Consider the following 25,595-nt stretch of genomic DNA (forward strand, 5'->3'; position numbering starts at 1 on the left):
GGGAGGATGAGTACAGGGCCCTGGTGGAGGACCTTGTCAAATGTTTCAAGCTGAATCATCAGCAGCTTAACATGAGTAAGACAAAGGAGATGGTGGTGGACTTCAGGAAAACTAAGCCAGCAGTGCTTCCTGTTACTATTGCTGGTGAGAGTATGGATGTGGTGAGGATCTACCACTACCTGGGGTGCACCTGGATGACAGGCTTGAGTGGAGCACCAACACAGAGGCTGTGTACGAGGAGGGCCAGAGACACCTCTACTTCCTAAGGAGACGGAGGTCCTTTGGAGTATGCAGGTCTGTCCTTCACACGTTCTACCAGTTTGTTGTTGCCAGTCAATTTTCTATGCGGTGATGTGCTGAGGCAATGGCATCAAACCGGTGATGCCAACAGGCTCAATGAACTGATTAGAAAGTCTGGCTCTGTTATATGAGTCAAAGTGGACACACTGGAGGCTGAGTTAGAAAAAAGGATGCCATGGAAAATCCGGGCAATCTTGGACAATGTTTCTCACCCCCTGCATGCCACCTTGGCTAAACAGAGGAGCACTTTCAGTGATAGACTAAGGCATGCACTGCTCCAAGGAGCTTGTTATGAAGTCATTCTACCCCTTGGCCATTAAGTTCTCTAATGAGTCAGTCTATAACTTGGGAAGTGAATATCCCCTTCAGTTAGGTTGTTTGAGTTAACTTATTTTTCGTTCTTTCTTACTTTTCTAGTATTTATATATTTATGCATTTGTAATGCTACAGTGACACTGCAATTTCCTTTGGGATCAAAAAGTATCGATCTATCTGTCTTAGCCTCAGCTCCACTTTCCTACCAGTTCACAGTAACAATGGACTTGCAGGATAACTATCCCCAAGAAAGTGAAACGTCACACACTTGAAATGACTGATTTGTGATTTGTAAGCAGCTGAAAAGCTCTTACAAATGGTGTCAAGAGATTAGTCTCATGTCTGGGGCTCTTCTTTCCTTGCTCATTCACTGGTGAAACTATGTGCTGTGTGCTGATTTCAGTTATTGTATCACATTGCCAATTCATTAGCATCAGCAACATGCTATATTCTCAGTGAATGTCCACAATTTACTTTTGAAACCTTGCATGTAAGACTGTAGATGGAAACGACAAGCACCATTGTGCATATTTGCACATGAAGCAGCTCCAAATTAAATAATATGGTGCTATTTTTCCATAGCTGTGAGAATCTCACAAGTCGCAAGTTGTGTTTGAAACTTCAAACACAATTCACTCTCTTTTTCACTATTATAGATCCTAAAACATGAGGATGGAATAAATCTGCTTTTTCTACAGACCAGTGAATTCGTTTTTATCTGTTTATTTCATTTATTTCTTCCATTCCCAGAGCACTCATCCTCCGCTGATTCTTTTATGAGAAATGCACGATTTGAGGAAAATTGCCAAGTATTGACAATTGTTTATACATGGCTTTTCAATATTCAAGTTAGTCCAGTAAGCCTAGTAGGTTGTTAAGCAGAGGTACAGCCGAACAGCTCCCATGGAGAATCCCAGACCCATCCATTCACTGGACAACAGCAAATGCAGGAAGCATCATGAACTGTAAGAGAGCTAGCACCAGGGTACAAAGTTGAAAGGGTAACAACCCTTTGCAGGTCAGGTCTGAATGCCACAATCTCCCAGATGTAATAGTGGCCAAAGGACCTAGGGTAATGGATGAATTGAAGGAAATTTATTTTGGGCAGGAAATGGTGTTGGATAGGCTGTTGGGTCCCCGGGACCTGATGGCCTGTGTCCCAGGGTACTTAAGGAGGTGGCTTTAGAAATCATAGACGCATTGGTAATCATTTTCCAATGTTCTATAGATTCAGGATCAATTCCTGTGGATTGGAGGGTGGCTAATGTTGTCCCTCTTTTCAAGAAGGGAGGAAGAGAGAAAACAGGGAATTATAGACTGGTTAGCCTGACGTCGGTGGTGGAAAAGATGCTGGAGTCAATTACAAAAGATGAAATTACGACACATCTGGATAGCAGTAACGGGATCGGTCCAAGTCAGCATGGATTTACAAAGGGGAAATTGTGCTTGACTAATCTTCTGGATTTTTTTGAGGATGTAACTATGAAAATGGACAAGGCAGAGCCAGTGGATGTAGTGTATCTGGACTGTCAGAAAGCCTTTGATAAAGTCCCACATAGGAGATTAGTGGGCAAAATTAGGGCACATGGTATTGGAGGCAGAGTACTGACGTGGATTGAAAATTGGCTGGCTGACAGAAAACGAAGAGTAGCGATTAACGGGTCCCTTTCGGAATGGCAGGCAGTGACCACTGGGGTACCGCAGGGTTCAGAGCTGGGACCGCAGCTGTTTGTAATATATATTAATGATTTAGATGAGGGAATTAAAAGTAACATTAGCAAATTTGCCAATGACACAAAGCTGGGTGGCAGTGTGAAATGTGAGGAGGATCTTATGAGAATGCAGAGTGAATTGGACAGGCTGGGTGAGTGGGCAGATGCACGGCAGATGCAGTTTAATGTGGATAAATGTGAGGTTATCCACTTTGGTAAGAACAGGAAGGCAGATTATTATCTAAATGGAATCAAGTTAGGAAAAGGGGAAGTACAATGAGATCTAGGTGTTGTTGTACATCAGTCACTGAAAGCAAGCATGCATGTACAGCAGGCAGTGAAGAAAGCTAATGGCATGCTGGCCTTCATAACAAGGGGAATTGAGTGTATATATATATAGAGAGAGCAAAGAGGTCCTTCTGCAGCTGTACAGGGCACTGGTGAGAGCACACCTGGAGTACTGTGTGCAGATTTGGTCTCCAAATTTGAGGAAGGACATTCTTGCTATTGAGGGAGTGCAGCGTAGGCTCACAAGGTTAATTCCTGGGATGGCGGGACTGTCATATGTTGAAAGATTGGAGCGACTGGGCTTGTATACTCTGGAATTTAGAAGGCTGAGAGGGGATCTTATTGAAACATATAAGATTATTAAGGGATTGGACACGCTGGAGGCAGGAAGCATGTTCCCGCTGATGGGTGAGTCCAGAACCAGAGGCCACAGTTTAGGAATAAGGGGTAGGCCATTTAGAATGGAGTTTGAGGAGAACCTTTTTCACCCAGAGAGTGGTGGATATATGGAATGCTCTTGCCCCAGAAGGCTGTGGAGGCCAAGTCTCTGGATGCTTTCAAGAAAGAGATGGATAGAGCTCTTAAAGATAGCGGAATCAAAGGTTATGGGGATAAGGCAGGAACTGGATATTGATAGTGGATGATCCGCCATGATCACAGTGAATGGCGGTGCTGGCTTGAAGGGCCGAATGGCCTACTCCTGCACCTATTGTCTATTGGCTATTGAGGAATTGAGGTGACAAACCACAGCCAAGGAATGCGAAATGTAGCATATAATTTAGCAATGTCCAGACAGAACAGCAGGATTGGATCAACAATGTAAGACAATTCTGAGACTTTCTGGCCAACCAAGCGATATTCACCAACCACTATTGGGCACTAATGGCTCCACCTTGCGGTTCCTCAGGGCCGAGCCCAAACAAATTATACAAGGGTGAAGGGGACAGTAGGATTTGGGTCGGATTGTTAAATTCATTAACAAGAGGGAGGACATGTGTTTCTTTGTTGATATACACTGCTTCAGGAGGCCATGTTGCCTTCATGGGTCCAGTTAGGTGCAGGACATTCGGAAGCTGTGATTGCAATCCAAGTAGTTACCCATGACATAAATGAAAAGAGCAGTGAATTCTTGCTGGTGTAATGGACAAAACACGGCACGATATTATAAAATACCAGCTGAAATTGATGAATATCTGAAGTGGGAAGGTAGAGCAGATTAATGATTGGCCTTGAATAAGGGTGTTGGGAATTCTCTACCACATACTGCTGTAGAGTTAGAGTCATTAAATAAGTCCAAAGTGGAAGGCTTGAAATACCGAAGAATCTGGTGGCGTTGGGGAGAACAGTGATGTGGTCATCAAGGGATTTGGATTAACATGGATTGTATTGACATCATTGAAGACTCAGTGATCTCCTCCTGAGCAGGGTTCTTCCTGATGTCTGAGAGTAGCAAATCTAAAGTCGTTCCAATTTAAATGTTTGGGAACAAGACCACTAACAATATGGTAAAACAACAGCACAGACCTGTGAAGGTGAGGCATTTGCTGTGTTTTCTTCAAGTTCTCCAAGTGGCCACGTGGGTTTGAAACTTGTTTCTATTCTCTTCCTGAAACGCGTCGGTAGGGTACTGTTTCACTATCAGTGTGATCTTTTCACATTCACCATAATGGTTTACAGCAGGTAAACCATCTCTTCCCAAAACGTGTTGGTTGGTTAATTTTTCGTCATGAGTTGCTACAATACTATCGGGCATTGGGAAATAATCCAAGTAAGCAAAATCTTGACTAACAGGAAGAAAAATGAGCAAGAGAACTGGTGAATGCTTATTGAAATGGCAAAAGGCCAGGTGACAATCCTGTCAGAATGAACCTGCATTCCAGTGCACACGTCACAGGCAATCAGGATACAATCATACAGAGCTTTTGATTAGATCACATTTCAAGTGTGGAGTAAATTCTGATATTATTGTCTCAAAAGGGCGATACCCAGCAGATAGGGAAATGATGTAATGAAGGATTTGGAATGTAATTACTGGAAGTCTCATTGGCATATTGTGAGAGACTAAGTGGGCTGAATGTTTAGAAGCCGGAAGAGGCCTCATTAAAATGTTTCTACATTTTGGAGTCCCGCATTGGAGCATGTCTGCAGAATACTTCACTAGGCAGTCTAGTTCCTTATCAGTCACTGAACAGCAACAAAATGAGAAGAAATTTCTTCACTCGGGTAATAGAAACACTGTGGAACTATCTATGCACAGGCTCTGGCATAGATAGAGCCATAGAACACTACAGCACAGAACACAGGCCATTCAGCCCTTCTAGTCTGCCAAAACTTTATTCCGCTAGTCCAGGGTTCCCCAATTAGTTTTCCACAAGGGCCAAATTATGTCAAGCATGCCAAGCCGAGGGCCAAAACGTCCAGGGTTTTTTTTTCACTGTGCCAGTAAGTTGTTTTATGGGCAGATGTTGTTGTTGGTGCTATTACCATTATTATTAGTAGTAGTAGTAGTAATGATGGTAGTGGTAGTAGGCCTGGGATTCTCAAAGCCTGTGTTGTGGGTCACACCAAAAAATGCACTCTTTAAACAAAATAAGTCCAAAACCAGCCATTTAATAATGACTGTAGCTATCACAACTGTCAGCTGTCATATTGAGAACTCATCTGGGATCATCAGTGAATGGCTTCTTAAGTTTGGCAAGATTCCATGACACATACAATGATGCAGCTGTTGTGCTGTCTTGTACAGATGTTGATTTATTACTGGATCCTCTACAGTTTGCTTATCGTCCAAATCGCACTACGGAGGACGCAATATCCACCACACTGCACACAGTTCTCTCTCACTTGGACAACAAAGACACTTATGCCAGAATCCTGTACATTGATTTCAGTTCAGTGTTCAATACCATCATCCCGCAGAGACTAGTGGAGAAACTGTCGCTGCTTGGCCTTAGCACTGCCATGTGTCGCTGGATTCTGGATTTCTTGACAGAGAGACCACAGTCAGTCCGTGTTGGCAGGAACATCTCTGACTCCAACACACTGAGCTCTGGATCCCCACAAGGCTCTGTGCTTAGCCCATTGCTGTTTACACTGCTAACACATGACTGTGCAGCCAGATTCAAGGAGAACCTGATCATTAAATTTGCAGATGATACCACAGTCGTGGGGCTCATCAGCAAAAATGATGAAACTATGTACAGGGAGGAGGTCAAACACCTAGAGAGCTGGTGCAGGGATAACAAATTGCTGCTTAATGCCACCAAAACCAAGGAGATGATTGTCGATTTCAGACGGTCTCAGTCTGAGCACACACCCCTCAGCATCAGCGGCTCCACAGTGGAGAGAGTGGAAAACATCAAGTTCCTTGGGGTGCAGATCTCGGACAATCTCACCTGGTCCAGGAACACCACTGGGATTGTGAAACGGGGCCCAGCAGAGATTGCACCTTCTGAGGAAGCTTAAACAAGCATCACTCCCCACTAACACCTTAACTACATTCTACAGAGGCGTGGTTGAGAGTGTGCTGACCTTCAGCATCACAACCTGGTACTCCAGCTGCAGTGCTGTCGACAAAAAAGCCTTGTAGAGGGTGGTTAGGGGGAGCAGTGAAGGTTATTGGGGTCTCCCTACCTTCTGTGCAAGACCTCTTTCTGATTCGATGCTTCCAGAAAACACGGTACATCATTAAAGACGCCTCACACTGTCTCCATGAACTGTTTGTTCTTCTGCCATCAGGCAAACGTTACAGTAGCATCAAACTAAAACCACAAGGCTACTAAACAGCTTCCTCCCACAGGCAGTCAGACTGCTAAATAGCTGCTCTACCTGACTCTGCTTTGGACACTTTTAACTTGCACTGGACACTTATAACTGATTTTAACTGACATGTGGCTGTTGTGTTTTACTATTTATTGTAATGTTTATTATTTAGTGTTGCTTTTGTTATGTTATGATTGCACTGCCCCTGAGAAACGCTGTCGCATTCTGCCCTGCAGAGCTGATTTATGGTTAGAATGACAATAAAGTTTTTTGAATCTCTTTGAATCTCTTCATAGATAGTAGAAACGGAGTGCTTTATGATGTTATCATATTTGTGTTGATCTGGTTCTGCAGGGTAGTTGGCATTGAAACTGGCAGCGTGCATAGTGTTGAAGTGCCGCTTTAGATTTTCCGATTTGCAGACAGCTACGGACTGCATGCATATTAAGCATGTCGGTTTAGCATTGATATGGTCCGGTAAAATAAAACAAAACTGATCAGTCCAGTCAGATTTGAACTGACGGTTTTCCTCGTCGACTTTGCGCTTTTTTGATCAGGCCATGTTGTTCTTGGTTTAGGGCCCATGTCTTACTGCTGGTAACAAATCACTTAATGACAGTTTCACTTTTAGATGACAGGTGGGTAGCTGGTGCATGCTGCTGTCTAGTGGAGGACTGTAGAGAGCACGCAGTAGGTCGCGCGCTCTGCGGGGGCGTAGGTCAAGTGTACAGAGTGGGATGAGGTTAAAATAAATTAAGCAGCGCGCGCTTTATTTACATGTTATGACAGGTGCGTTCATGTAAGTGCCCATGGGTCGGCGCAGTCCAGACATTTGGTTCTCGCGGTCTGGACCTGGCCCGCGGTCCGCGTATTGGGGTTGTCTGTGCTAGTCCCATTGACCCGCACCCAGTCCATAACCCTCCAGACCTCTCCCATCCATGTATCTATCAAATTTGTTCTTAAAACTTAAGAGTGAGCTCGCATTTACCACATCAGATAGCAGCTCGTTCCACACTCCCACCCCTCTCTGAGTGAAGAAGTTCCCCCTAAACCTTTCACCTTTCACCCTAAAGCCATGTCCTCTCGTATTTATCTCTCCTAATCTAAGTGGAAAGAGCCTACTCACATTTACTCTGTCTATACCCCTCATTATTTTGTAAACCTCTATCAAATCTCCCCTCATTCTTCTACGCTCCAAGGAATAAAGTCCTAACCTGTTCAATCTTTCCCTGTAACTCAACTCCTGAATGCCCAGCAACATCCTAGAAAATCTCCTCTGCACTTTCAATCTTACTGAGATTCAGAGATTAAGGGAGCTAGGGCTTTCAGAGATTAAAAGAGCTAGGGCTTTACTCTTTGGACAGAAGGAGGATGAGAGGAGACATGATAGAGGTGTACAAGATAATAAGAGGAATAGATAGAGTGGATAGCCAGCGCCTCTTCCCCAGGGCACCACTGCTCAATACAAGAGGACATGGCTTTAAGGTAAGGGGTAGGAAGTTCAAGGGGGATATTAGAGGAAGGTTCTTTACTCAGGGAGTGGTTGGTGCGTGGAATGCACTGCCTGAGTCGGTGGAGGCAGATACACTAGTGAAGTTTAAGAGACTACTAGACAGGTATATGGAGGAATTTACGGTGGCGGGTTATATGGGAGTCAGGGTTTGAGGGTCGGCACAACATTGTGGGCCAAAGGGCCTGTACTGTGTTGTACTATTCTATGTTCTATGTTTACTGATATCCTTCCTATAGTTAGGTGATCAGAACTCCACATGATCTCCATCATGGATGATGTCGCCGAGACGAGAGAGGGTCTGGAGATATCAACAAGGAAGGACAAGGGTGTGTTACGAATGTTTTAAAAATATAATTGTTGCTCCTGACAACTGAGGAGCATCTGGCTTGCAAAAATGCATTTTTACAGAGAAGATAAAAAACCTGATCTCATTTAAAATGATGATTTTTTTTTGCGAAGTAAAAGAATCCAATATTGTGGCAAGTGTGATGAAATATAGAAGAAGTTTTACCCAAAGGGCAGCAGAGACGATTAGCGGTGAGTGATAACCTTAACACTAGACTGTAGAATAACAAGCCACAAGGCCCACAGAACAAGAGGGAACAGAAACTAAACACAGCAGGCTACAAGATAAACTTTAGGGAAGGAGAGTGAAAACTCAAGCAGCTGGTTGAGATCGGCTGGATAGATGAGTTGTTAAGAACTGTGGGGTGACATAGGCAGATTAATACTAGTACTGTATCTGGGTGGAGGCAGGGAGGTGACTGCACATGCAGACCTGGCGGGAAGAGATAGGAAAACAAGTTGAGGAGGAAAGATTCCATACAAGCTTTCTGAAGGTGGTGTGGGTGAATGATGCAAATTAACTTACCACTGCCTCAGTGTTTTTACATTTGTACTCCAATGTATGATGGGGTGGGGGTGGGGAATCACTGAAATAGGTTACATTTTAAAAATAGCCCAAGTATGAAATGTAATGTATTTGAATTGCTTGCATACTATAGGGGCCATAGAGATCAGGAACCGGGTCTATGATTCCTTCTATATGATGTGAAGAGAACAGCGTATGGGCTCTGGGACGGGAGGGTACAGGGTGTTGTCGGAAAATATGTGTAATGAATGTTTCCCTCTGTGATCAGCTAGTTTGTGATCCAGGAAGGATGGGGCCCAGGAGAACGGACAGTGTGTATGTAGCCTGCTAGGGCTGGGCTTCAGGGGATTGGACAGTGCTTGAATGGACAAAGAGTGGATGACATGTGCATAGGGGTTATCAGGACAATTTTTTCTCATAATAATTTCCTTATCATCGTATTAATGTTCCATCTCTTACAGAGCACCAGGAATTGGAACGCTGATCTCCATCATGGATGATGTCGTAGAGATGAGAGATGATCTGGAGATATCAACAAGGAAGGACAAGGGTGTGTTCCAAATGTTTTAAAAGTATAATTGTTGCTCCTGACAACTGAGGAGCATATGGTTTGCAAAAATGCATTTTCACAGAGAAGATAAATAACCTGTTCTGAGGGGAGGTGTAGAGCACAACTACAGCTACAGGGGGAACGGGAACTTTTGAGAAGTTGTCATTAACTGGTCTGTCTAATGTATGAGAAGTCAGGAGATTGAGGCTGAAGGGAAAAATGGATCATCTATAATGAAATGCCAGAGCAGAGCAAATGGGGCAAATGCTCCTATATCTTATGGTCTTATTAAAACAGTAGGCCACGCAGAATGAAATGGTTGTGAATGGCAGGTTAGACACGTTAGTTGGGGCATGAGAGCAATGAGATTAGCCGGAAGAAATAGCTAGTTAGTCTGGTGTCAGAGCTTGGGACGATGTTGGAGTCGATTGCTAACTATGAGGTCTCAGGGTACTTGGATGCACATGATAAAATAAGCCATAGTCAGCATGGTTTCCTTAAGGGAAAATCATGACTGTTGGAATCCTCTGAAGTGATAAAAAGTAGGATCAGTTGATGTTGTGTACTTGGATTTTCAGAAGGCCTTTGACAAGGTGCCACATATGAGGCTGCTTAACGAGCTATGACCCCATGGTATTGCAGTTGAATATATTCTGGCACGTACAAAGCAGTGGCTGATTGTCAGGTGGCAAAATGTGGGCTTTACTGGTCTGCTGCTGGTGACTAGTGGTGCTCCACAGGGGGTCTGTGTTGGGACTGGTTCTTTTTGCGTTACATGTCGTTGGTTTTGATGATGGAACGGATAGCTCGGTTGCAGGGTTTGCCTACGGTAGTAGTTTTCAGATTGTAGAGAAGCTACAAAAGGACTTAGACAGATTTGCAGAATGGGCAAAGAAATCACGATGGAATACAGTGTCAGGAAAAGATGCAGGAAGAAGCCAGGAGTTTGGAACTGTGAGGAAAAAATGGATGAGCCATGATGAAAAGGCAGAGAAGACTTGATGGGCCAAATGACATAGTTCTACTCCTGTACATTATGGTCTGTTCCAGGGAGAAATAAAAAGACCAGCACTTGAAACCAAACCTAAAAATGGAAGCTGGTGAGAGAGTAAGTGTTGGTGTTTAGTGTGAGAAACAACTCAGATGGAATGTCCTGCTCCTCTGCTCAGTCTATGGACAGAATTAGATTTTTTAAACAGATACTTAGTTATTCTGATAGAAGTGATATTCTGAGGTGGTATTAGTAACTGAGCATTGTAATTACTAAATCTAATGTTTTTGGCGGGAGGAGAAGATGGCGGCGCGATGCAGCTCGCAGCGGCCACTCCGGTGAATGATGTCTGTTATCTGTCAAGTAGGGTGCCGTGCACAATCCTGATTTGATGGAGACATGTGAGAGCACAGAGGAACATCTGTGAAACTTCTGAAATGCCTACTTCGCTGCCATTGCTACTGTGTGATCCAGAATCTCCAGAGGGGAAGGCCCCGAGTCCTCGGCTTTGCTTGTTGCTCGGTAGCCGGGGTGGGGTCAAAGCACTCGGCAGAGATGGTGCTCGGTGTCAGAGGGCTGGTCGGAGGTTCGAAGCTTTCAGATGGACTCAGGGTCAGCTGCGGTCGGGTGCTTCCAATGCATCGGCAAGTTTGTGGCGCTTGGAGTTCATGGCAGGAAGAGTTTCTCCCTTCTACCGTCTGCGTGAGATGATGGGGCTATCGGGACTTGAGACCTTTTTTTTTTTACCGTGCCCATGGTCTGCTCTTTATCAAATTATAGTATTGCTTTGCACTGTTGTAACCATATGTTATAATTATGTGGTTTTGTCAGTTTTAGTCTTGGCTTGTCCTGTGTTTCTGTGATATCATACTGGAACATTGTACCATTTTTCTAATACATTCATTTCTAAATGACAATAAACGAGGACTGAGTGTCCTCATAATCTAATCTAATCTAATCATTTATCAGATGTCGGTGCTGCTAGTAAGACAGTGGTTGACTGTCTAATTGTAACTTTGATGACATTTGATCGGATATTCAGATGTGATCCCGTCTGTATCCAGAGGATGGAACCCAGTATCCATAAGGGTGGGCTCGGAAGAATCAAACAATGGCTGAGACGGGGAGGCTGGGCCCACGATATCGGAGAGTTGGCATGTGAGAAAGAGGAATGTTGTGTCTGCTCTGAGTCTGGGGCGCAGTGGCGTCGATGGAGGGAGAAGTAGAATATCTGGTCTTTGCTGAATCTTTGGATTCGGAACTACACTGTGAGCTGAGATATTTGGTGAGCAGACTGCGGAGTGGCCAATGTTAACGAATGCCAACTGGACCGGCTCCGTGATGCTCATATCAAGGGAACAGTCATGGTTCATCTTTTAAATTCACCCTTCATATTCACAGGTCCTATGACGACAAACTCTGAGCACATCTCACAGTGGAACGATGAACAACTATTTCAACTGTCAAAATTCTACCGGGAAAGACTGAAACAGGCGATTGAAGAACGGGTGGAAGAACTCACCAAAATGCTGAGACTGGAGGGACACATCAGTAAGGAAGAACACGAGGTGAGTGGGAAAAATATGGTGACTTCTGTTGGGTCTAACATCACAGAATTGAGGGTACCAATGGGAAAGAAACCAAATTGCCTCTTCTCACAGGCCTGCGGCTGTTTGGTGCAATATTAACACTGATCTCTGATCATTGTCTTCTTTGGCAGATCTGGCATCTGCACTGGAACCTGTGAGCTTGGGTGCTGGGAACTGTCTTAGGGGTGATCTCTCATTGATCATGTTATAGTTACTGTTTTATAGATTTGCTGAGTATGCCTGCAGAAAAAGCAATCTCAAGGTTGTATGTGCCGAGATGTGTGTACTCTGACAATAAACTTTGTACTTTAAAGTTAGGGGAGCATGTTCTTTCCAAACTGAACATGCATACCACAGTGGCAAGTGAGCAGTCGGAATGTACCATCCCTGGTGAACAGATGTGAGTTAAAATTCGAGCCAATCTTTCTACAAAGCTGCCGTTTAAATTCACTCAGTCAACTCAGCCACGAAAAAAGACAGACCTTGCAGATGGTGAGTCAAGACAGGTTGAATCACGGCTGTCTTTCCCTAGTTAGCTAAAATTAACCATCACCCCAGCCCTGGCCATCACCGTATCGGTTCCTCCCGTAGTGTGAGAGGCACCAGCTTCTCCAGGTGCTTTATCAGTGACCTTTCTTCCATCGAGAGTTCCAGGTGGGGTGTCTGGGTGGGGGTGGTGATGGCTGTCTATTGCACAAAGTTCTGTTTATGACTGGTCAGCACACGTGGCAAGATATAAACAGCACGTGGCCCGGGCTGTGGGCAAACACATTGTTGCTGGTGAAATTTTCAATAAACGTGGGTGTGTCCCTTGGAAAGCTCCAATCTCCACATAACAAATTTAAGGTCAACCGTACTGCCTTCAGCAATGTATTTAGTTTTGGCTTTAAAAATACTCAATTAGTATATTCAGACAGTGAGAAAGAAGGGAGGAAGACAAAAGAGGAAATTATAGCCCAGTTAGCCTAACTTGGGAAAGTGTTGAAGTCCATTATTAAGGACGAGGTTTCAGTGTACTTGGAGACAAATGATAAAATGTCAAAGTTAGCATGGTTTCTGTAAAGGAAAATCTTGCATAAAAAAATCTGTTAGAATTTTTCGAGGAAGTAACAAGCATGGTGGACAAAGAAGACCCAGTGGATGTCAGTTACTTAAATTTTCAGAAGGCATTCGATAAGGTATTACAAGAAAGATACTGGCATGGATAGAGGAATGGCAGACAAGCGGGAGGCAGTGAGTGGGAATAAATGGGGCATTTTCTGGTTGGCTGCCAGTGACTAGTGGTGCTCCTCAGGGGTCAGTATTGGGACTGCTGCTTTTCACATTGTCAAAGTAATATAATGTGGATAAATGTGAGGTTATCCACTTTGGTGGCAAAAACAGGAAAACAGATTATTATCGGAATGGTGGCCGATTAGGAAAAGGGGAGGTGCAACGTGACCTGGGTGTCATTATACACCAGTCATTGAAAGTGGGCATGCAGGTACAGCAGGCGGTGAAAAAGGCGAATGGTATGCTGGCATTCATAACAAGAGGATTCGAGTACAGGAGCAGGGAGGTACTACTGGAGTTGTACAAGGCCTTGGTGAGACCATACCTGGAGTATTGTGTGCAGTTTCTGAGGAAAGACATCCTTGCCATAGAGGGAGTACAAAGAAGGTTCACCAGATTGATTCCTGGGATGGCAGGACTTTCATATGAAGAAAGACTGGATGAACTGGGCTTGTACTCGTTGGAATTTAGAAGATTGAGGGGGGATCTTATTGAATCGTATAAAATCCTAAAAGGATTGGACAGGCTAGATGCAGGAAGATTGTTCCCGATGTTGGGGAAGTCCAGAACGAGGGGTCACAGTTTAAGGATAAAGGGGAACCTTTTAGGACTGAGATGAGGAAAAACTTCTTCACACAAAGAGTGGTGAATCTGTGGAATTCTCTGCCACAGGAAACAGTTGAGGCCAGTTCATTGGCTATATTTAAGAGGGAGTTAGATATGGCCCTTGTGGCTAAAGGGATCAGGGGGTCTGGAGGGAAGGGAGGTACAGGGTTGTGAGTTGGATGATCAGCCATGATCATACTGAATGGTGGTGCAGGCTCGAAGGGCTGAATGGCCTAATCCTGCACCTATTTTCTATGTTTCTATGAATGAATGGCTTTGCGGTGAAGTTTTCGGATGATACGAAGATAGGTGGAGGGATAGGTAGTGCTGAGGAAGCAACGAAATTGCAGCAGGACTCCATCAAATTGGAAGAATGGGCAAACCAGTGACAAATGGAATATAGTGTTGGGAAATGTATGATCCTGCATTTTCATTTTGGTAAAAGGAGCAATAGTGCAGACCGTTATTTAAATGGGGAGAAAATTCAAACATCAGAGGTACAAAGGGGCTTAGGAGTTTCCATGCAAGACTCCCAGAAGGTTAATTCATAGCTTGAGTCTGTGGTAAAGAAGGCAAACGCAATGTTGGCATTCATTTCAAGGGGAATAGAATATAAAAAACAAGTAGATAATGCTGAACCTTTATAAAACCCTGGTCAGGCCGCACTTGGAGTATTGTCAACGTTTTGGGCCCCTTATCTCAGAAAGAATGCATTCCCGCGAGAGAGAGTCCAAAGCAGGTTCAACATATGAAGAGCATTTGGCAGCTTTGGGTCTGTACTCACTGGAATTTAGAAGAATATGTGCGGATCACATTGAAACCTACCAGATGTTGAAAGGACTAGATAAGGTGGATGTGGAGAGGGGCAACCTTTCAGAACAGAAGTAAGGAGGAATGTTTTCGGGCAAAGAGTGGTGAATCTCTGGAATGCGCTGCCACAGACAATGTGGAGGCCAAGTCCACGGGTACATTAGAGGGGGAAGTTGATAGATTCCTGATCGGTCAGGGCATCGAGGGACATGGCGAGAGGGCAGGTGTATGGGGTTGAGTAGGACCCGGGATCAGACATGATGCCGTGGCAGAGCGGATTCGATGGGGTGAACGGCCTAGTTCTGCTCCCATGTTTATGGTCTTATGGACAGGCTGCCCAACGACAAGTGCAAACACAAGGGATCCCACAGATGCTGGGAATCCAGAGCAACATCTACAGAATACTGAGTGAGGAGAATACACAGTCGTGGCTTTGGGCCGAGACATCAACAGTAAAAGAATGTTATGCTGGGGTGAAGTTGTGCACTGTGGTGGATGATGGCTGAAAACAGGTTTGTGGGGAGGTGGGTGGGGAAGGTGATAGGTGGAAAAGGCAAAGGACAGAAGAAGATGGAAGCTGATAGGAGAGGAGAGGGGCCGTGTGACAAAGTGAAGGAGGAGGAGCTGCAGATGGAAGTGATGGACAGTCAAGGAGAAGAGAGCACATGATAGAAGATCCATAATTGGGAATAGTTAAAAAGAGAGAAGGGACGGAGAAGAAATGGCTAGAGGTTAGAGAAGTGAATTTTCTATCATCGGGTTAGAGGCTACACAGTCAAAATATGAGGCGTTGCTCCAAAAACCTGAGCGTGGCCTCGTCGTGGCAGTAGAGGAGGCCTTGGTCCGAGTTTCTCATGCTGGCTTCTCATCCCTTCCTTTCCAGTCCTGATGGAGAGTCTTGGCCCCGAACGTCGTTTGTTAATTTCCCTCCCTAGATCCTGCAGGACCTGCTGAGTTCATCCAGAATTTTGCCATGTTGCTCATGAAGCAGTGCCTGTTGACTCTACCTGATCACAAACTGTCTTTCCCAGTGAAGATTAATCCTGCCTCTCTCATCAGTTTCTAATAATCACCCAGCCAGTGAGGTTAGTCACGAGGCATATAATCACCCGTCTTATATCTGCTGTTCTTGAATAAAAGTAAAAAAAAAAAAAAAAGGGGTTTCTGTTTTTCAGTAACAGAATGACTGGCTAATGAAGGTTTATCTGTTAAACGGTTAAGTTGAAATAGGTAGTGCAAAAATAAAACAAAAAAAATGTAGTGAGGTAGTTTATGGGTTGAATATCCGTTTAGAAATCGGATGGCAGAGGAAAAGAAGCTGTTCCTGAATTGCTGAATCTGTGCCTTCTGACTTCTGCACCTCCTTCATGATGGTAGAAATGAGAACAGGTCATGCCCTGGGTGATGGAGTTATGGATGCTGACTTCTTAAGGCACCGCTTCTTAAAGATGTCTTGGAAACTACAGAGGCTAGTGCCCACGATGGAGATGATTATTTTTTAGAAGTTGCTGCAACTTACTTCGATCTTGTGCAGTAGCCCGCTCATCTCCCCCAGCCCCACACCCCCCGCCCCATTCTAGACGGCGTTGCAGTCAATCAGAATGCTACATGGCACTTTGTGAAAGTTTTCGAGTGTCTTAGAAGATAATGGTGATAATGAAGATAGTGCCTGATTAATGTCTTTCCTCGTGTCAAATAGCAGCCCAGTTTATGTCACATCAGGCACTGAGGTACATCTAATCTGTCCAATATTGCCTTGTTTGAAGAACCTTCTAAGGCATCCTCCCTTGGTTTTCCAGTGACGGCCTCCCAGATCAATAATGCAGTCTTGCATTCCCCACAATTATCAAGCTTGAAACTTCCTTATTGGTAAATCTGTATAAAGTTGGATATTGAACATGGGAACTGATCACATTAAACCTGTATTGATCATTTCCCACTCTGCTACAACTAGTGAATTCAGAGTTTTATTAGTTTTCATTTCCTGTTTTCCCGCTGATGACTCGATCCAAGGATTGCAGAACGAGTGACGAGCCCGTCCAGTGACTGTACCTTGGCTGCTGAGACGTCCCATGACTGGGCAGTGGCCTTCCGCATGTGCTATGTCAGTACACTCCTCAATATATTTATTTTTGTTATTTATAGGAAGTCACTGAACTTGTGCGGAAGCGAAACCGGCCAAAGGGTTCGAATGTATTCTTCACCCTGGTGATGGGGAAAGGCTCCCGAGCCCGGAGGGTGATGTGGGAAGCATTTGTGAAAATGCGAAACGAGTTACCGAAGTTGGACAGAATATTGAAGGAAATCCAAGAGCTGGGTACAGTAAAACAACACACTGAACACAAAGTGACAATAAAAACCATTGTAGCTGTATCAATATGATTCAATTTTAATTTATTGATTTAAACAGGGGCTGATATACCAGAATACATGAACATCAGCGAAGGGTTAACCGAATTACCACCTCCATTAAAAGGTAAGAGGTTTCACTTTCTGACACCGCTGACTTGCCAGAATCAGTGTGAGCCAGAGCTGCTGCTTCCCAGGTTTGCACAGTCTGGGAGACAGGAAAAAAAAATGTTTGATTTGAAGGGAATGATCACGGAATTCACACCCAATCGCTCACCTGTTGCAGTTTAAACTTTTTAATCATCGAATCTATGACAAATTTTTAAAATGTGACAATGAATTATATTAAATGATCCATCTATTTAGCGCCGTTGGGCCCTGAACGCCTAACGTATTCTGTGACACCCATAGACCAGTGTTCAGATCCTGATGAACCGCTGAGCCTCATTAACCCTTACAGTGGTTCTGATATTAGATTAGATTATGAAGACACGCAGTCCTCTTTTATTGTCATTTAGTAATGCATGCATTAAGAAATGATACAATATTTCCTCCGTTGTGATATCACAAAACACAGGACAGACCAAGACTGAAAAAACTAACAAAACCACATAAATATAACATATAGTTACAACAGTGCAACAATACCAGAACTTGATGAAGAAGTCCATGAGCACAGTAAAAAGTTCAAAGTCTCTCAAATGTCCCACATTTCACGCAGACGGGAGAAGGAAGAAGAACTCTTCCTGCCACGCCCGACCACAGTCCGAATCTGAGTCATCCGAAAACTTTGAGACTCCGATCAGCTCTCTGACACCGAATACTGAGCGACATTTCTATCCGAACGATTCGACCTCAATCTTGGTCGCCAACAGCAAGCAAAGCTGGGGATTTTGAGGCCTTCCCTCCAGAAGATTCCCTACCGCGTAGTAATGAGAGCAGCAAACGGGCGTTTCAGAAATTTCTCCAGATGTTCCTCTGTGCTTTCACGTCTGTCTCCATCAAATCAGAATTGTCCACAGCCCCTATTTAATGGATAAGATATCATTTTTCACTGCTCTCCCTCCCCCCACTGATATACTGCGAAACCCCCGCACACGCTACACACGTGACACCATTTTGATTGAGCTCAAGAGCCATGAGATGCAGTAATGTTGGGTCTCTTTAAAACTCTGACTGGACCACACGTGGAAGGTTGTGTTCAGTTCTCGTTGCCTCCTTATAGGGTAGATGTGGAAACTTTAAAGAAAGTTCAAAGGAGATTTGCCAGGATACTGCCCATATTAGATTACACATCCTAGAGCAATCTAGAACTTCCCTCTTTTGAGTGGAAGAGGATGACAGGCAACTTCATACAGGTGTATAAGGTGATAAGAGGCACAGGTAGAACCTACAGCCATCACCTTTTCTCCCCGGGTCGCAATGGCTAATACCAGAGAATATACATTTACTGTGATTGGGGGAATGTGCAGGAATCTGTTTTGTGGAAACAGATTTCCAGATTCGGCAAGAATGTATGAGCAGCATTCTTCATCAATGATAGCACATGGGCTGAGCTTCCCCGTGAGCAGGTAGTATAAGGTTGTCCCCCTGCAAGGCAACAGTACGTATAGACATAATTACGATCGATACTCGGATCAGGGCTCGATCTGTGCTTGAGCACGTTGGCAGTCTTGTTAGGCAGTGTCTCCATCACAAAGGTCATATCTATCGGTTCCCAGGACAGGCTGGCTGTATCACACTGGGGAATAGTCATAGTCATAGTCATACTTTATTGATCCCGGAGGAAATTGGTTTTCATTGCAGTTGCACCATAAATAATTAAATAGTAATAAAACCACAAATAATTAAATAGTAATATGTAAATTAAGCCAGGAAATAAGTTTAGGACCAGCCTATTGGCTCAGGGTGTCTAACCCTCCAAGGGAGGAGTTGTAAAGTTTGATGGCCACAGGCAGGAATGACTTCCTATGACGCTCTGTGTTGCATCTCGGTGGAATGAGTCTCTGGCTGAATGTACTCCTGTGCCCACCCAGTACATTATGTAGTGGATGGGAAACATTGTCCAAGATGGAATGCAACTTAGACAGCATCCTCTTTTCAGACACCACCGTCAGAGAGTCCAGTTCCATCCCCACAACATCACTAGCCTTATGAATGAGTTTGTTGTTTCTATTGGTGTCTGCTACCCTCAGCCTGCTGCCCCAGCACACAACAGCAAACTTGATCACACTGGCCACCACAGACTTGTAGAACATCCTCAGCATCGTCCGACGGATGTTAAAGGACCTCAGTCTCCTCAAGAAATAGAGACGGCTCTGAACCTTCTTGTAGACAGCCTCAGTGTTCTTAGACCATTCCAGTTTATTTTCAATTCGTATCCCCAGGTATTTGTAATCCTCCACCATGTCCACACTGACCCTCTGGATGGAAACAGGGGTCACCGGTACCTTAGCTCTCCTCAGGTCTACCACCAGCTCCTTAGCCTTAGAGTAGAGGTTTTCCACCGCTGTTTGCCACCCGGGCAATAGGATACGGCCTAGGTTAGAGGGAGTTAACTCCAGGGAGAGTTCAGACAAATGTGGCTTGTTTTCTCTGGATTGGTGTGGTCAGAGGGCGGAAACAGACAAAGGTTTATAAGTCACTGATAGATAGAGTTGACAGCCAGTATCTTGTTTGAAATGCGTAATGCCAGAGGGCATGTGTTTAAGGTGAGAGGGGGATGCTCTGAAGGAGATGTGTCGGGACAGAGAGTGATGGGTACCTGGAGTGTGCAGCCAGGGTGGTGGTGGATGGAGACACTTAAGGGACTGTAAACACGAAGGGAAGTGAGGAATATGGAGCCTGCAGGCAGAAGGAACTGAGGTTAATTTAATATTGTGGTTGCCCATTCTTTCCAACCTCATTTTCCTCTGCAATTGAAGATCTTCAGATTTTCTTAGGGCTTCATAAGGACAGTGACCTGAAAGGCTAATTCTGCTTTCTCCTACACATGCGGTGACTGTTTTGATAAGTTCTTCCAGTAGCTATTTTAACTTGACAAAACATCGCCTGTCAATATGAAGACAGTACAGATTCTGACATTGCTCATATGGCTGGACAGCATCTACAGCGGGAAATGAACATTCCACATTTAAGGCTGAGACCCTTAACATGTAGATTTTCAAACTTTATCCTCAAAATAAAGTACCTGGAAATGAAAGGGTCTTGAGTTGGTCAACACAGGCAGATGTAGTGGAGTATTAGAGATATGTTCACCTTCACAGCTGACAGCTCTGTGAAGACTTGATTTTATTTATTTATTTTTTTTGCATATTGGTTACAGGCCAAGCAGCTGTGTCTTGGTGGATTTTCACTTTTGGTGGTAACAACCACAGCACTTTAGAGTTAACTGTTGAAATTCTAGTGATTTGAATTTTGCGTGTATCGCTATTAAGTTGAGAATCTAACTGTGTCAATTTTCTTTCTGTTCCCATGGAAGATGTTCATGAGAAACACAAGACGGCACTGCAGGAAGAAACTGAAAAGCTCAGAGTGAACACGATTCTGTTGAGGGAGAAGGTTAAGGTTTCCAAGCTGGTTGATCGATACGCTGAGCTGACGGTCATTTCTTCTGTTCGAGGATGGAGGTTTGTGGAACACGAGCTGCTGGCAAGAGGCCGAGACCATGAGGAGTGGAGAATGAAGCATCTTCGGGGAGAGTTGGAAAAAATCCATGCCGATCAGTTGCTTCAAAGCAGCTTTTCCCATAACATAACTTACTGGCAGCGAATAAAGAGATTCTTAGGATTTGACTCTGTGAATCCAACATCAGTGAACAGAGTGAAACCTGGAAATTCAGCAGCAGTGGCCGGAGTCCCGGGCATCGGGAAAACAACAATGATACAGAAGATTGTTTATGACTGGGCCACGGGGAAAATATACCAACACTACCATTTTGTGTTCAGTTTCAAATTCAGGGATCTAAACACCATTAACCGTGATATAAGCCTGACGGAACTGATTCTGCAACAGTATCCTTACTTTGAGAATAGTCTGGAAGAAGTCTGGAAGAAACCGGAGGGATTGCTGTTTATATTTGATGATTTGGATGAACTAAAGGATAGAATTGATTTTACTGAGAGTCGGAGAGACACAGAACCTCAGCAATGCTGTGCAGACCCAGAATTCCGGTGCCATGTGTCGGACATTGTGTACAATTTAATCCAGCACAAACTGCTCCCAGGGTGTTCAGTGCTGGTGACCACCCGCCCCACTGCGTTACATTCATTGGAAAAGGCGGAGATTAGTGTCTGGGCTGAAATCCTGGGATTTGTCGGTGAGGAACAGAGGAAATATTTCAATAGGCATTTTGAAGATCAGACAGTGGCAGCAGCTGTTTTCAAACATGTGAAGGAGAACGAGATCCTGTACACCATGAGCTACAACCCCTCCTACTGCTGGATCCTCGCTCTAGCACTGGGACCCTTCTTCACAAAAGGAGACAAGGACCCGCAGCAAGTTCCCAAGACCATCACCCAACTATATTCATACTATATTTACAACATCCTGAAAAACCACGGCCGTGAGATTGAGAGCCCCAGAGATGTGTTACTCAAGCTTGGTCAAATGGCCTTCACAGGAGTGTGCCAGAAGAAGATTGTGTTTACAGATGAAGATTTGATCAAGTACAATCTGCAGCCTTCCCAGTTCCTGTCCGGGTTCCTGATGGAGCTTTTGGAGAGAGAGGATTCTGCCCGGTGTGTGGTGTACACATTCCCACACCTCACCATCCAAGAGTTTGTAGCTGCAGTCGCACAATTCCTAACCTCAGACCTCAAGGATACTGCGAAGATCCTCGCTGAAGCCTGCGGCATGACAGATGGGCGGTTTGAGGTATTTCTCCGTTTTGTTGCTGGTCTCTCCTCGGGGTCAGCCTGGCGATGGAAGGAGGTTCTGGGTCCATTTCCTGTCAATACAGCCCGCCAGGTGATTGACTTTCTGAAGGTGGAGTTCAAACGTCGGAGTGGAAACACAGAGAACGAAGCTGATAAAAGGAGCCTCCTGAACACATTGCACTACCTGTTTGAGTCTCAGAATCGTGCGCTAGCTCAGGAAGCACTAGGGTCTGTGGAAAAACTTTCACTTCGTGGACTGCGACTGACCCCGATTGACTGTGCGGTCCTGTCTCATGTCATCGGACTCTGTGATACAATAAAACACCTCGACCTGGATCACTGCTACATTCAGTGTGAAGGACTCCAACGGCTGGCACCCAGTCTCTACAAATGCCAAGAGTTGGGGTAATTCTAAATATTTAGATTTTCTAACAGTGAAAATTAAAGATTTAATGTTAAATGTATTTAGCCAAATAAATAGCCCTGTGTCATTGTTTGCTCGCTTTACCAATGACTAAATATCTTAAATTTGTCACTGACTGATGATTAGCAGACTAACAGTATCGTATCCCTTCTGGAGACCGGCAGCGACTATCATCATGTGTTGCACAGGGAGCAGCCACATCCCCATTTATTGCCAAAGATCAGAGCACAGCTCTGTTGTCAGTGCGCGATCTGAGCTTCTTGTAAGTGACCAGATGTTAGCTTAACACAATAATGACACAGCCCTTTCCACTTTTCAGTCGCCTGCATCCCTTCACCCATTTGCAGCCTCCTCCTTCTCTGGGCCAGGCAGTCAAAGACTCAGTCACAACACCCACCATCTTCATTGTCCAGTCGGTGATACATAGACGTTTATAGCAGCCAGCAAACAGTTACAATATACCGGCTGCAGCAGTTATCCTGAGACTAGGGACGTAATTGGACCAATTTTGTGGCCACCCTCACACCACATTTCAAGTACTGAGCTGGAAAGTGGTATGATCTGTTTGCTGTCTATGGCTCTGCTTGAGACAGAGTCTACAAAAGTTTCTCAAGAATGGTTGGGTTTGAAATGAAAACTGACTGCTATAAATGAAGGAAATTGGTACTTTGAAAAATTGCATCTCCACCAAAATTCTGCCTGTCTGGAAAAGTTCCTTGAAGGCTTCCCAGCTGCAGTTCGTGCTGATCTGAGATAGTACAGGAATATTGCACATGTCAGATCGAGTTTATGTTTAATTTTATGGAATGTGGCCCTTCCTCTGTCAATCTGAGATTTAATGTGCATCATAAATTATGCAGGTTTGACAAATATGAACTAAATTATAACAACAAAATAATTCAGAAAGCAAAACTGGACAGAGATAAGTTTAGAAAGAGCAACAAAACACAGACCTTGAAAACAAGTGGGATGTAACATATTGGGATTCATTCTTAGTGTGAGAATAATTTAGCTGAAAACTTCTTCACTACTTAATGTTTACTTGAAATATCAGAATGGCAAAATGTGTCAGGTCATGGGTCTGAGCCAGTTTGTGTCTCACAACTCTCTCTTTTCCTTCAGATTGACAAACAATGAATTGGGTGAGGGTGATTCAGCAATGAACCTAATCTCTGTAGCTCTGAGGGAGCAGGATTGTAAAATACAAAAACTGCGGTAAGAACCATACTATGAGAAGTCTGATTCTCTGATTATATCTAGAACAGAACACAGTTATTAACAATTAACGTAACTACTGGTAAAATCTGGTGATCTATATTGAGTTGTTTCTTCTGAGGTCTCAGTCTCCCTTTTTTTCCTTTGATTATGGGACACCAGATTGGGCAATAATTGTATCACAGACTCTCAGACTGCAATCCTCGCCTCTGCTCTCATTAAAAACCGCTCAGTGACGGAGCTCGATATGAAGGACAATAGATTGGGAGATACAGGTGTAAAAAAGCTGTTAGGAGTTCTAAATAACTCGGAATGTAAAATACAAAAATTGGGGTAAGTAGTGGAGAGTGACAGATATTGTTCTAATCTCAGTTGTACAACGTTAGTGTTATTATCAGGAACACAGATTGAATGGTGTACTAATTTTCTCTCTGCCTCTCACTCTCTCTCTGCTTCTCCTTCTCTCTCTCTCTCTCACTGCCCCCCTCCCCCCTCTCCCCCCCCCCCACCCTCTCTCTCCCCCTCATTTGCTCTCACTCTAATTCTTCTGGTCACAAGACTGAAGAACAATAGTTTTACAGCTTCTTGCGCCAAGAATCTTGCCTGCATTCTCAGAACAAACCACTCACTGATCAAACTGGAACTGGATAACAATAAACTGGAGGATTCAGGAGTCAAACTGCTCTCTGAGGCTCTGAGGACCCCATACTGTAAAATACAGGAACTGTGGTAAGTACCAAACTGAGAAATTGTACTTACAACTTAATGCCTAATGTTGTAGAATGTGTTTGGTACTTTTTGACCTCAGCTGGAATAATAATGACAAATTTGCATTGGGTTTCATTTGCTTCTTTTGAACTGCAGGTTATGTAGAATCGGTCTCACAGCTTCTGGCGCAGAGTATCTCGCCTCCGCTCTAGCTACTAGCCCGTCACTGGTGGATCTTGCCCTGGACTATAATAATCTGGGTGATTCAGGGGTGAAGCTGATATTTGGACCTTTGAACAGCCCAGAGTGTAAAATACAGAAACTACGGTAAGAGTCAGACTATGGAGAGGTCATATTTTACAACTACTATGTGTCTGAAATTTAATTACATTTAAGAGAGTGGATCATTGTTAGTATCAATAATGTTAAGTATACAATAAGAGATGAGGAGTATTATCAACAAACAGTGAATTGGAAGTGAAAACAGATCCTCCTCTTTCCATTTCCATCTGCGTCTCTGTCCCTCAGATTATGGGATGTCGCTCTCACAGATTCGTTCAGTGAGGATCTTGCTATCGCTCTCAAAACAAACTGCTCCCTGAAGCTTCTGTCACTGGGTGATAACAATATCGGAGATTCAGGGGTTAAACGTCTGTCTGAGGTGCTGGTGGAGCTCCAATGTAAACTACTGGAACTAGAGTAAGTATCAGTGTGACAAGGTATGTTCTTAACTGACTGTGAACATCTTTCTCAATGCGGTAAAAACGGCCCCAGGACGACTGACCTTCGTCATAAATTGGCACATTGATTACAGTGACCCAAGTGATGAGACGTTCATCTCCAACGTCACCAAATATTGCACAGATCCCAGCTGGAGTTCATGCAGTTCTGGTGATTGTGTGAAAGGAAGAATGTTACAGCGCTGTAGATGGTGCAGTGAAAGTTGACAGGATGTTGGTCTTCATTCAATATCTCGATCAGAAATGGTAACTATGCCTCCACAGATTCTACATGGCCATCTCAGTCCTCCAGCGATATGTGATTCTCTCCATATTCCAGAATCTACTGTCAAGTTGCCCTTGCTAGGGTATCTCCTGGAATGGGATATTTCTGTTATGAGAGTCTGGGGAGGCTCAGTCACTTTTCCCTGGACGGAGGAGGTTTAGAGTGGTTAATGAGATATTGAAAAGTAAGGTATAGATAAATACTACAAGACAGTTCTCCCTATGTAGGATGGCAGAGTTTCATGGATAGAGATGGGGAATAATTGCTGCGGTGATTTTCAACCAGAGAATGGTGCGTACCAGTACTTCACAGCCGGAGAGAGTTTTGGAAGCAGAGTCTTGACAAAGTGAGAAGAGACGCAGTCGTGGACAGAGTGGCCTGTTTCAATGCTGTATGGTGCCATGACCCAAGACTCTCTAACTCTATCATCCATGTTAG

General features: G+C 44.2%; 1 protein-coding gene across 7 annotated transcripts in view; it reads left to right on the forward strand.

Annotated features, from left to right (window-relative positions):
• The window catches only part of LOC140193351 (NACHT, LRR and PYD domains-containing protein 3-like), a 53,873-nt gene that overhangs the window by 19,850 nt on the left and 8,428 nt on the right, over positions 1-25,595 (forward strand). For 5 of the 7 annotated variants that reach the window (XM_072250677.1, XM_072250683.1, XM_072250682.1 and 2 more), the window contains exons 2-11: positions 9,223-9,311; positions 11,704-11,870; positions 16,725-16,896; positions 16,990-17,055; positions 20,410-22,210; positions 23,352-23,444; positions 23,607-23,777; positions 24,003-24,173; positions 24,309-24,479; positions 24,681-24,851. In XM_072250677.1, coding sequence (XP_072106778.1) covers positions 9,254-9,311; positions 11,704-11,870; positions 16,725-16,896; positions 16,990-17,055; positions 20,410-22,210; positions 23,352-23,444; positions 23,607-23,777; positions 24,003-24,173; positions 24,309-24,479; positions 24,681-24,851 — 3,041 coding nt within the window. In that variant the 5' untranslated portion in view covers positions 9,223-9,253. Of the gene's footprint in view, positions 1-8,126; positions 8,217-8,245; positions 8,428-9,222; positions 9,312-11,703; positions 11,871-16,724; positions 16,897-16,989; positions 17,056-20,409; positions 22,211-23,351; positions 23,445-23,606; positions 23,778-24,002; positions 24,174-24,308; positions 24,480-24,680; positions 24,852-25,595 lie in introns of those variants that run through there. The other 2 variants (XM_072250681.1, XM_072250680.1) reach the window with 2 other exon arrangements.

This window comes from Mobula birostris, unplaced genomic scaffold (assembly GCF_030028105.1).
Source record: "Mobula birostris isolate sMobBir1 unplaced genomic scaffold, sMobBir1.hap1 scaffold_522, whole genome shotgun sequence".
Classification (NCBI taxonomy): domain Eukaryota; kingdom Metazoa; phylum Chordata; class Chondrichthyes; order Myliobatiformes; family Myliobatidae; genus Mobula; species Mobula birostris.